General features: G+C 43.1%; 1 protein-coding gene and 1 long non-coding RNA gene across 2 annotated transcripts; both read left to right on the forward strand.

The window, feature by feature from the left end:
• Positions 1-7,187: 7,187 nt before the first annotated feature.
• Positions 7,188-12,649, forward strand: LOC128225691 (sushi, von Willebrand factor type A, EGF and pentraxin domain-containing protein 1-like). Its single transcript, XM_052935600.1, has 11 exons — positions 7,188-7,311; positions 7,736-7,903; positions 8,211-8,348; positions 8,535-8,702; positions 9,418-9,579; positions 9,675-9,842; positions 10,937-11,104; positions 11,529-11,693; positions 11,967-12,134; positions 12,315-12,429; positions 12,631-12,649. Exons 1-11 carry the CDS (start codon positions 7,188-7,190, stop codon positions 12,647-12,649), a joined length of 1,563 nt encoding a protein of 520 aa, XP_052791560.1.
• A 77-nt stretch (positions 12,650-12,726) lies between these two features.
• LOC128227557 (uncharacterized) lies at positions 12,727-13,298 on the forward strand. The gene is made up of 3 exons (XR_008259834.1): positions 12,727-12,798; positions 12,973-13,134; positions 13,216-13,298. It is a non-coding gene; the product is annotated as an uncharacterized LOC128227557 (long non-coding RNA).

A 13,298-nucleotide genomic window follows, 5' to 3' on the forward strand; every position in this document is an offset into this window, starting at 1 on the left:
CTACTGAAAGAACTGATAAACCGGCTCGAGCGTTTGGAAGGTCACGTTAACGCTGACACAAAGAAATTAGACACCAAAAAGAAAGTTGAGTGTTATAACTGTCACAAGCAGGGTCATTACGCACGTGAATGTCCGGACCGGAAGGAGCGAAGGGTAAATACCAGCCGACCGCTGTCAAACCAAAATGAAAACCGTTTAAACGACCAGGGACCACCCCGAATGGCCTAGGGGAGGTCCTCATCAGCAGTAAAGCAGGCCTTAAAGTTACAGCCATAACGCAGCAAGAAGACGGTGAGGGGACGACAGTGGGGAGTGAAAGGACCGTGAGGAGGAGCTCTATTGCAGACGGGGTATACGTACGAGGGTCTGTTAACGGAGTACCGGTCACGTTCACTGCGGACACTGGCGCCTCACGGACGATACTATCTACACGGGCGTACGAAGCTATACCAAAGGACAAGCGGCCGCCATTAGAAAGGGCGTACTGCTTAGTGGGTGCGGGGGGCAACCCGATTAAGAAGGCAGGTAAAGCCAAATTCAGCCTGAGTTTAGGGACTCTGGAGCTTGAACGAGAGGTTATTGTGGCCGAAGTTGAAGACGACGCTCTACTGGGGTATGACATCCTAAGGGGAGGGGAGAGCGGTCCCGCAGACATTTTGCTTAGCCAAAATAAAATACTCTTAGAGGGAGTTGATGTGCCAGTATTTCAGGTGGGGCGGGACAGGAAAACCAGACGGGTTACTGTAGCCGACGACATCAGCGTCCCTGGACTTGCAGAGTCGGTGATAAGTGTGTATGTAGAAAGGTACGAAGAAGATGACACCGTGCAGGCTGATTTTATTGTTGAACCAGTAGATAACTTTAGGGACAACTATCCATTACAAATGGCAGCTACTCTAGTGGATGTAAACCAGGGGCCAACTTGTAAAATCAGAATTCTCAACCCATTCCCAAGCGATTTCTTGTTGCGACAGAACGCCGAAATTGGGAGAGCCGAAAGGGTTGAACGAGTGGTCAGTGTGGTTGCGGCCGCTGAGGACGACGATGGTCAAGGGAATATGACGTCGGTGAGAAGAATTAGGCTAGGAGAGAGGTCTTCACCGGCCACTAACCAATTTACTAGGGCAACGGAAGCGGAGGTACCAAAACACCTCGTCGACTTGTACCGGAAGTCCACGGCAGGGAAGTCGGACTATGAAAAAGGCGTGGTTGCCGGTCTCCTCCAGAAGTACCAGCAGAGTTTTTCCACTGCCGAATGGGACCTGGGGCTTACGCATTTAGCCGAGCACACAATTAAGACGGGCGACGCCCCGCCAATAAAGCAACGGCCGAGGCGCGTCCCACTTGCATACGCAGAGGAAGAGAAGAAGGCCATAGACGAACTGCTACAAAAGGGGGTTATCCAGAAAAGCACTTCACCATGGGCGTCGCCTATTGTTTTAGTTCGAAAGAAGAACGGTTCTGTAAGGCCATGTGTAGACTACCGACAGGTTAATGCGCTGGTAAAACCGGACGGTTTCCCGCTCCCGAGAATTCAAGACTGTTTAGACGCAGTCGCAGGAGCCACATACTTTAGCAGTTTCGATCTGACAAGTGGATACTTTCAGATACCACTCAAAGAAGAGGATGTCCCAAAGAGCTCTTTCTGTTGCAAATACGGGCACTTCGAAATGACACGTATGCCATTCGGTTTAAATAATTCAGCCAGTACCTTTCAGCGCACGATGGAGATTGCACTGCAGGGCCTCCAGTGGGAAACATGCTTGGTGTACATCGACGATATAATCGTCTACGGGACCACTTTCGAACAGCACATTCACAGGGTGGAGCAAGTACTAGATCGCATGAAACAGGCGGGGTTGAAGCTGAAACCCGAAAAATGTAACATGTTGCAGCACAAAGTCCTGTTTCTTGGTCACGTGGTTTCAAATGACGGAGTTCTCCCAGATCCGACCAACACCAGTAAGATAGTCGACTGGCCAGTACCTCAGAACACAAAACATGTGAAACAGTTTGTAGCCACGGCATCTTATTATCGAAGGTTCGTAAGGGACTTTGCCACCATGGCCCGACCCCTAACGGAACTTACCAAGAAGGACCGGAAGTTTGAGTGGGGAGATGCTTGTCAGACCGCCTTCGAGAATTTGAAAAGGGCACTGACTGGGCCGGAAGTAATGGGGTATCCATTGAATGAAGGGGGTATCTTCTACCTAGATACAGACGCCTCCGGGGTAGGGATAGGCGCGACCCGAGGGAGTGCCATTGTCACATCGTGGACATGAGTGAGCCGCTCAAGTGTGGCCCCTGTGCAAAGTGTCGGCGACGGGCGGAAATCATGTGCCATTCCGAGATTCCATGCGGAGGACCGGAAGTGAGCGTGTCAGATGATTTGGAAGATGCATGTGTACTCATGGACGCTGACGTTGTGCCTAAAACTCCGACAGGAGAGACTGTCACTGCTAAGCGGACGCTTGACGAAGAAGACGTTCCGGAAGGTGCTACTGAAGGGGCCGGAGCTCTGTCGAAGCCTATTGTATTAAAAATTGAGACCCCGCTACCAGCCATAGCTCGAGCACTGACGGTCGATGACGAACAGGAACCTGGCCCATCTAATCAGGGTGACGAGATATCGCGGGCGAATTGGACACATACGTATAGTCTTACTGAACTGGGAAGGATGCAAGATGAGGACGCGAGCATTGGGCCGGTTTTGAGGGCAAAGCGCGCCGGTGTGAAACCGAAACCGGAAGACATTGTTGCCATGTGTCCTGAGACGCGCCATTATTTCATGATTTGGGACAGTCTAAGGACCGTTGACGCCGTGGTCTACCGTAGCTTTTGTAAACTAGACCAGACAGATAACTACACGCAGCTGATCGTGCCACGCGTACTGAGGGAGGAGGTTCTTAGAGGAGCCCATGAACCAGTCACTGCCGGACATATGGGGGTTAAACGAACCAAGGGTAAACTCGCACGGAATTATTACTGGTTCGAAATGAAACAAGATGTAGAACTGCACATAAGATGTTGCGACGTTTGCGAAGCCGATAAAAAACCACCAAAGACGCCCAGGGCTCCCATGGGACACGTTAGAACCGGTGCCCCGTGGGATATAATAGCCCTTGACTTCATGGGTCCATTTCCGGTGACGAGCAGGGGTAACCGCCATATATTAGTATTGACGGATCTCTTTACAAAATACATAGAAGTTGTCCCAGTACCGAGCCAGACCGCTGAACAATGTGCAAAAATAGTGGTTGACCACGTGGTTAACCGCTGGGGAACCCCATTGGCCATCCACTCTGACCAGGGAACGGCTTTCGAGAGCCGGCTCTTTAAGGAGCTTTGCGAATTATTGGCAGTGAAAAAGACCCGGACTAGCGCACGTAATCCACAGGGAAATGGTCAAGTGGAGAGAGCCAATCGGACTATTGTCAAGATGGTTAGAGCGTTCTTGTCCGAGGAGCAGGACGACTGGGATGTACATCTTGGTTGTATCGCCAACGCATACAGGGCAACGCCTCATCAGGCTACTAAACTTAGTCCAAACATGTTGGCCCTCGGTAGGGAGGTAAGACTTCCGGCGGATCTTCAGTACCCTACAGTAAGGGACAGTGATGAGCATATCCGTAGTGAGGCAGAATACATTGTTAGTTTAAGACAGACTATGCAGAGGGCCCACGAGGTAGCGAGAACACATCTAGGTAAGGAGGCCGAACGCAGTAAGGAGGTGTACGACCGGAGGTTAGCTTTCACGAAGTACAAGGTAGGCGACATAGTATGGTGCCTACACGAGACTCGTCGGGTTGGGGTAAATCCAAAGCTCCAGAAGGCTTTCGACGGGCCATTCGTTATAACAGAAAGTCGATCTGCGTTGAACCACGTGGTTCAATTGGACAAACGCGGCGCAAAACGTTTGCTCCACCATAATAAGCTTAAGTTGTATAGGGGAAAAACTGCACCGAAGTGGGCTAGCCAGTTGGCATCGCGGTTGCGGACCAAAGAGTAGCTATAACTTTACGCTTTTCGCTCCCCGGTCGTTTAACCGTACTTATTCCGGGCGACTGAGATACATTTAACTTCAAAAATGACGGACTTGTGGCTAGCCGTTGGCACAGCATTGGTAGTATTTTAGGGGGCAAACCTTGCATTTTTATTTTATATTTTGTAGATGAAGGCATCCAACGGCGGTATTATGTGGCAGTGCGCCAGATGTGGCAAACAGGATAGGAAGAACCGGATGGCTGCACACATACTAAAAGACCACATACCTCTACATCAGGTGCCTTACCACTGCTTGCTGTGTCAGTTCAGATGCCAGGACAGTAGCACATTAAGAGACCATGTGAGCCGGTATTCACGGCATGTCAACCAGGAGAAAAACATGAGAAAGCCTATAAATTATGCGCAGTACCTGATCAAAGCAGAGCGACCCATCCACGTCACAAGCCATGACATGTTTCAGGTGGCCGATCGCTTGTCGATAGATCTCCTGAGGGATGATTCCGATGGGGAAAACCAACCACCGAGTATGTGGCCTTCCTGGATGGAGCCTGAATCACCGAGAAGCACGAGCGGACCAGTAGGCGCGAAGGGGGATGGGGTGGGCATACCAGACCTTGACCAGTTGATACGGGTGTTGGAGTATGGCGAGACATCAAACGTCGGTGGGTCGTTTCCCGAGCTACGCCCAGCCAACAGGACGAATAACACCACTTACGCGGAAAGACCGCCGACAGGAAACCCTGTTAAAACGACCCCGGGAAATGTCATTTTTGGGGGATTGGATGGCCCATCACCGTCAGTCGAAAGAATGGGAACACCCAATAGGGCCCATACATACTCCAGAATCCAGGGTTCTGCCAGGTCGACGGGCGGTAGTTGTGACCAGGTTATTGAGGACACGGCGGTCCTCCCAAGTGCAGAGGACCATCTCGATCCGCTATTTTGTGGGTTTGACGCTCTATCGCCAAGGACACCAGCGAAGACGCCGCCTCCGAAGTCACTGATGATGCCGAAGGGCCTAGGGGGAAGAGACCAAGCGACACAGGCAGGGAGCAGCCGAAAAGATGACACATCAACACAAACAACCCTAGAAGACCGCCTGGCTAACGTATTTGAGGCCGGCATGAAGAGTATAACGCAAGCAATAGATGAGGGGATAAAAGCTGTGGTAGGGTCACAAAGAGCTGCAGAAGCGACCCTGCAGGAGGTGAAGCGCATTGAGAGGAACGTTCGCTACCTATACAGATCAGTCGCTAAAGATGAGGAGGAAGAAAACACCGAGGAGCCGAAAGTCAAAAGCGTGGTGATGAAGCGCAAGTCTACCACAGAAGATGACCGTAAACACAAGAAAACGCGATAGAAATGACATTTATAAGTGAAATAACAGTTAAAGTGTTCATCTAGTTGTAGTGTTATTTAAGTTTGTTTTTTTTATCTCTATTGTTAACGTCAAGTGCAAAAGTGTTAAAATGTTTATCATATGTATATCTCATACTATTGATCTCAATGTTATTAAAGGCAGCAGGAGCTTAGCCTCTATTTGGAGGGGGTATTGATAAACCCCGGCAGGCATCGCTCCATACTGTATTTATCTTTATTAATGTAAAATATATGTAATTCATACTTACCTTTGTCTATTCATGGAAAGATATTTTGAAGTTTTCAAACCTTGGCATTTTAGGCCAGTGCTTAGCGCCATCCTGATATTACAGACGGGCTAGCCCTGTGTCCATCATGCCAAGATCATTAATAGTCACTAAGTGCTGTTAGTAATATTATCCTGGATAAAGTCCATTTTTTTCAAGCATTGTTCATGCAAAATATTTAATAAGTACCAAGTTATTTAGTAAATTATTGATGTACAGGTTTAACATTATTTGCATAACATGTACTGATCTCAAACCTGTTGTTTTATGGCACTAACACAGCAAAACGTAATAACTCTTGTCGGGAATTTCACAAAGTTCACATATTTTCTTTGTAATTCAGCGTGTACACCGCCATTTTACCTTTGAATCTTGGGTAATCCTGAGATAGTTTTTGACCTTTCAAGATTTCAAAACTTGACAAGTTATTCTTACTTGAGCGTTTGAATCATGTCGTTCCACAAGGTGATAATGTCTCTTAGTTAATAATCCATTATTCACATGAAATGCACTGATAATTTATTGTTGTAATCCAGTGTGATGCTTTAAATCCTTTTTCGGAAACTTCACGGTCATATGACAGTTCGTCCGCCATCTTGAATATTTTACAATGGCTGTCAGCCAATCGGGTCATTTGACCCGATTCTGGGTCATTTTCGGTCGGGTCAATTTGGGTCAGGTCATTTTTGACCGAGATTTTCGGGTCATTTAACCATAGGAGTATATAAGGCCGTGAATTTTCAGTCTCAGGACAGTCGAATTTGGATCATTGAACAAGCTGCCTGCATATTATTCTTAAAAGGTTAAAATCAACCTGAATATTTAAATAGACAATAAATAAGTAAATATAAACTACTTACAAGTAATAAAATAACAGGCATTGATTTTATATTGAGTTTGTAAACAACTTTATACTGATAATAATATTTTACTGTCTTACTACGACGTGCTGTGTCAACGTTCATATAAGCCAACGCGTTTTGCTGTGTACGGTGCCGCTGATTACTACCGTGTATTATATCTGATGTTTGATGTCTTGATGCATATATTTATTTGCTCCAAAAATAAAACGTAAAACGTTCATTGCGTCGTCATTTTGGCTAGGTCGTAACAATTATTGCTTCAAATACTTGGTCACCCTAAAAGGGACAGTTGATAGCGTTGACGGACCACGGGGCTATGTCGTAACATTTATTGCTTCAAATACTTGGTCACCCTAAAAGGGACAGTTGATAGCGTCGACGGACCACGGGGCTAGGTCGTAACAGTATTACATACATTGTTATCCTGTTGTTTGTTCTAAGAATGGCTCATCTCATCCATTACATAAAATATATTTGATGAACTTCAGTGGTAAGCGTCAATTTTAACATCGTAAGCTTTTCATACAGGCTGCATTTTACCGTCGAACCCAGTAAACGGTGCAGTCGAATATGGCAACAGCAGCGATAACCTTGACACTGCTGTGCATAGCTGTTCGGAAGGTTTCTCATTGTACGGAGATGGATTACGGTATTGCCAATCAGACGGATCAGGATGGAACAGAACTGCACCTACCTGCGGTATTGTAAAACACCAACTGACCGTAAAACATTAAGAAAACAGAAGTACATGTTTATAACAACCTTCAGTTTTGACCCCATAAATTTAGAAACAAGAGGTATGTTGAGGTTATTCTAATAAAATTCAATCATTTTGATAATAAGCACCGTTAATATGCTAAGCAACCCATGTTGCATGAAAACGGAAGACAGCCAAGTTATGGTCGAACAAAAAAATTATTAAATTTCTGAGATATTAATGAAACTTTTCTCTCTCTGAGTGCAGGAATTGTACTGAATTTAAAGTATACCAATTTATAGGTGTGCATCGGTCAGATTTAAAGAAAACATCAATCTGAAAAAGTATTTAAAGTCTTAACTATAGAGAGGGCATCCTGAACCACACCCTGGTTCGTTCTTGACATTGAGTTATTACGTACCTAATGGCTCTTGCCATGCGCAACTAAACAGGGTTTAATGTCTGAGATTTCGACTACTGTGTTTGTCTCTCTAGCTCTAATTGTATTTAATATATTTCTTCAGTCACATGTTCAACCATTGTCATCGTATCTGGCGGAAGCGTAAGCTTAGAAACTGACGGCGAAACCACCTCGGCTACTTTTACATGCGGGGAAGGGTACACGCTAACGGGTGAAGCAGACATCATCTGCAGAAATGACGGATCTTGGGACTTTCAGGCCCATGAATGCGGTAAGGAATTAAAATGGAACTAACATAAACATAAATGATTTAATCAAAATTACCATCGTCGGTGAGTACATACCTGTGGCCCTATAAATGTTGAACTACAATTACTTTTATCATAGGAAAATGCATCACCGACTTTTATCTATTTATGATATGGCTTGTTGTTAAGACCTTTGTTTTAACACCCTGTTCATATGAGGAAGACTCTTCCGAAATAAATGCACGAAGCTTCGCTAAAACCTAAAATAGGATTCGAAAAGAAAATGTATCTAGTTTAACACGTGATTACCATTTGCGCTTTGTTTTACAGCACCATGTTTCGCTCTGGCTCAACCTACTGGAGGTATTCTACAATATACGACAGACGGCGCAGTCACAAATGCCGGAATTACCTGTAACAACGGTTACACCCTTCTTGGAGCACAGAATCTTACCTGCCGTGCAGATGGTTAATGGAATTTTCAGCCGGGGACATGTGGTCAGTTAGTTATGATAATTGTCTCTACTGAAAACTTAATTGTTTTATTATTTTTTTATTTCAAAATGGACCTTAAATGAATTTGTCATTTCAACAGTTAACATGAACGCTCTTAAAATAGCTTAATGTTTATTCTGCAACAATTCACAATTGCAGTGAAATGTCCTGACCTTGAGGACATTAGCAGTGGCGTTTTATCAATGTCAACGGACGGATCTGTTTCCGTAGCAGATTACGTTTGTGCATCTGGATACGATTTGGATGGACTCAGTGAAATAGTTTGCCTTACCGACGGTTCCTGGTCGGACCAACCCCCTGTTTGCAGTAAGTAAACTGACCAGTAGTTTTATATGATTCGTTTGCCATAAAACACTGCTGTACAATTTCAGACGTCATACACATGTAGGAAATCTTTCACCATTGAACACATATAAGTCATGTTGAAAGAACTCAAATGCATGATTGCTAACCAATACATACACTTTATTATGCGCTCTTTGATTTTTAGGCATGTTTTTGCTAAGGCGAAATTGCGCAATCTATTAATTTAAAAGTAATATAACGGGAAGACATTTATATTTCCAATACAAAAACCCAAAAGTATGCTCCATCATTATCACTATAAACCAATACAAACATTCACAATGTCAGAAATCCAGTGCCACTTTTCCACGACAGTCCTCAACAAAGTTGTGCCACACGACCTTATGCTATTTACATATGACAACTCACTGCACCAGGTTCTGTATTTGTGAAAAATTCGTGCCTGTCAGTCACTATCACATTTTTTTTCTGATCGGTACTCAGTCATGCGTGATAACATGTCGACTTGTTCCTAACAAATACACTGCACAATCTTTCCACACTAGATGAGCTACCCATGTCTATCATTACAATATGTATGATTCACATATTCAGAAACTTGGACGTTGAGGGTCACCAGCTTACAAGAAATGCATTCCATATAACCATCGGGTTATACCCATTCAGCGAGCACATTTTCCTAACACCACTTAACCGACTTTAAATATAATTTCAGAATGTGAATCTCCGCCCCAAATATTACACGGCACTTATACAATCTCCAGCGACGGACAGACTGTCACCTACAGTTGTGAAAGTGGCAGCGCTTTGGTCGGCAACACCTCCCAGATGTGTGACACCGCGGGAGCAGGCTGGCTTGGCACTCAACCGGAGTGTTGTAAGTTGAGAGAACGTGTGAAAAAGTTATGTTTATCGAGCATTTATTTCAAGTAATCATTGGATAAAATGAAATTTACAATGCTTATTTTGCAGTCGTCTGTGATTCACTGACAAACCTTGCAAATGGTTTTATAAATCTCACTACGGACGGTCGAACAACGTCGGTTGTATTTACATGTGAAGTTGGGAACACTTTTGCAGGAGCTTCTGTTGCTTCGTGTCAATCCGATGGCACATGGGATATACAGCAACCATCGTGTGGTAAGTATAATACACATGATTGTTTGGAATATATAATCTGAATATATGTGGTGTTATCTGTTCTCACCGAATGTATGCAATTTTGTCAGTAATCCTTTTAGGATCTCTAAAAACAGTAGCGTTCTTACGTTTAAGTTTTAAGACTAACTGCGCATGCGCGCAGGGAGTCTTAAGACCGCAGACTCCAAAGAACAACTTCTATTCATATCGTTTTAACCATTTTTTTTGTCTCAATGCTCTCTATGTTTAGCAGAATGACGACGATATCATAAAATTAGTTGTATTGCGGTCCGAGTATGAGTTCTTGCTTGTTCGGCTATTTCCACGCTGTATTTCTGTATCCCGGCGTTTTATTTTTAGCAGGATATAACTTTTTTTAAATCGTTAAATTTATCAGATTAATGGGTCAAAATAATGGAGGCTCTGGTAGGAAGGTAACATACTGATATTCACTCTGAATTTAGCCCAAGATGTTCTAGAAATTATACGACAGTGAGTCATGCCAACATTTGATGAAGCAAAGTAGTTCGGATTTAACCTGTAAAACGTTGTTGTTTTTAATTACGTTGTGACTTTCCAAGGTTTGAGTTTCACTATTTGTATAAACGCGTCTTTCAGTATCCTGTTCTGGATTAAGTGTGATAGGCAACGGGACTATGACGATGAGCTCCAATGGCACTTTGACGCTAGCGAAACACACATGTGAACTTGGGTTTACACTGGTAGGGACAGACACACTTGTGTGCTCTGAATCTGGATCTTGATCATCTAGTCAGCCGGTTTGTGGTGAGTTGTTCTTTGTTTTTAAAGGTAGCTACTAGTATATGCATGTCATTTGAAGTATTGAATGCAATTATTTGTTATTGAAAATGATATGGTTGCTTTGATTTTGAAAGACTATTTAGGACATATACTTGTTTCAATGCAAGATTAATTTTGAGCACCAGAAAAAAATCATGACTGTTATTGCAATCTAAGTTAATAATAAATGATTGTGTGCACAATTGTTGGTGTTATTTGGAAAAGTTAGCCGTAAATCGTTTTGTTTTTATTTCTTTAAACTGCTTCTTCTAACAAAATGTATTATGTTGTAGTTGCATGTCAGCAGCCAACTATTTTGGAAAACGGTAACTTTGTGATAAGTACCGATGGGCAACAGACAACCGCAAACTATTCGTGTCAATCTGACTATACCCTCGTTGGAGACGACGTCCAGTATTGTGGAAATGATGGCTCATGGACGGTCAACATGCCTACTTGCGGTAGGTCATTATAATAGAGAAAATAATAATACAATTCGGTCATAACTAAGTTTGGATGTTTTGTTTTCTCCATGTTTATAACGTTCTTAAGAAGTAACGTCCACAGAGCATTGCGAATCGTGTATTAGTTGACTTGACAAACAAAATCCAGGGAAGTTATAGAATCTACAAGAAAAGCATTTAATCAAACCACAACCTGTAACATAGTATAAAATATTAACCGTTCCATGGCGATAATACCATAAAATTATTTATATATTTTCATGTGTGGTATGCCTGTGTTATTATGTACGTACAATTTGTGTCTCCGTATCTAATAATCATGTTGCATCGGTACAATGTTTGGCGTCAGGGCTTATCCCTTTGTATTTGCAATGGGGAACGCTTTATATTAAACGGAACAGGGTTACATTTTTATTTACAGTTTGTTCTGCCTTTCACACGCCGACAAACGGAGACATTGAAATATCCGATGCCGGAACTACGGCAACGTACACATGTGGCGAAGGGTATACGCTAAGCGGAGTAGCGATCCAACAATGTGGAAGTGTTGAGGATGTACTGGCCGGAAACTCATCTCCTTCTTGTGGTAATACTTTTTGATTTTTGATGATAATTCAAAATAAAGAAAATATTAATCCTGCATCATCCTAAGTACATTCTAAATACGGGATGTTTAAACTGTTTTGTTCCATTTAACGTGGTTGGTTTACCTGATTTTACCTTCGGGTAAGACTAATTCGGCGTGCATCAGTTTGCGTTATAAATATTTTTATGTACTTCATAATACTTTTCAAACGTAAAACTTGTAAATCAGCTTTTCAATACATCGGTAATGCCTACGTGAATTCTTATATTCAAGTAACTTGCTCAACGCTGGATTACGTTTCTGGGGGTAATGTGAATATTTCCACCGACGGCGTCACGACAACAGCAACGTTTACGTGCGAAGAGGGGTATACGTTACAGGGAGACTCGGAGATCACCTGCCGGAGTGATGGATCATGGGACCTGCAGGCTCCAGATTGCGGTAAGTATTGTGGTGTGGTATTAATATTATGGTCCTTCGTGTGTTCTTCATTGTGTTTAACCTTCAAACATGACTGAGTTATATTCTGGTCCCGTTGTATCGTTGTATCGAATAACTTGTGTTAAATTACACAGTGTTAGCTTTAAAAAATAATGTTTGATTTTCCTGCTTGTTTTCTAGTGTCCTGCAGCTCTCTAGCTCAGCCATCTGGCGGTTCTCTAATTTATTCCACGGATGGGACTGTCTCAACAGTTACTGTAATATGTGACGTTGGATCAACGTTGAATGGTGCACAGTATCTTACATGCCGCTCAGATGGGTCTTGGAATATTCTGCCTGGAACATGTGGTCAGCTTTTTTATTTGCAATTGAATATGAACAAGAAAGAAAATAACAATTTCAACCATTCATATGTCTATGGGTAATTTTAGTAATCCGTTGAAATTACATTGTCAATTTTGCTTGTATTTTTAAAACTCAAAATTCCGTATTTTAGTGAAATGCCCAAGCTTTGAAAACCCTGACAGTGGCACGCTTTCCATTATGACGAATGGTTATGTTACCATGGCAGCCTATGCATGCAACTCCGGGTACTATCTTGATGGATCAAGTGAAACAGTTTGCCAGACCGATGGTACTTGGTCTGATCAACCACCTGTTTGCAGTGAGTAACTCGTCCCGTTTTTTGTCATTTGCCATAAAATGCTTGCAAGCACAAAACATATTTATGACCTTTAATAAGTTTTTATTAATCAAGAAAAAACATACACTTATCTGTACTGATAGGAATTTCTAACCGTTCTTGGCCTAACGTGTACTTTAACGATCTTTTTGACAGAATGTGAAGCTCCACCCGCAATACAGAACGGATCCTACTCAATCTCCGGTGACGGACAAACTGTTACTTACAGTTGTAATGTTAGCAGCTCATTGGTCGGAAACACGTCCCAGATATGTGACTCCGAGGGAACAGGCTGGCTAGACACACAACCGGAGTGCGGTATGTTTTCTGACGACGCGAGAACCATATATTTACAGCATGTACTTGAGATGAAATAATAATTACGTGTTTCTTTTGTAGTCGTCTGCGATCTACTTACAAGCATAACCAATGGTTCAGTCAATCTCAATACGGACGGTGAAACTACGTCAGCTACCTTTACA

Source organism: Mya arenaria, chromosome 3 (genome assembly GCF_026914265.1).
Source record: "Mya arenaria isolate MELC-2E11 chromosome 3, ASM2691426v1".
Lineage (NCBI taxonomy): Eukaryota > Metazoa > Mollusca > Bivalvia > Myida > Myidae > Mya > Mya arenaria.

Bases quoted from the DNA above. Each gene is read 5' to 3' on its own strand.
- LOC128225691 (XM_052935600.1), top strand. From the start codon at position 7,188: ATGGAACAGAACTGCACCTACCTGCGGTATTGTAAAACACCAACTGAC. The intron at 9,580-9,674 runs GTAAGTTGAGAG...CTTATTTTGCAG, and splicing joins TGGCACTCAACCGGAGTGTT to TCGTCTGTGATTCACTGACA. The intron at 9,843-10,936 runs GTAAGTATAATA...ATTATGTTGTAG, and splicing joins TATACAGCAACCATCGTGTG to TTGCATGTCAGCAGCCAACT.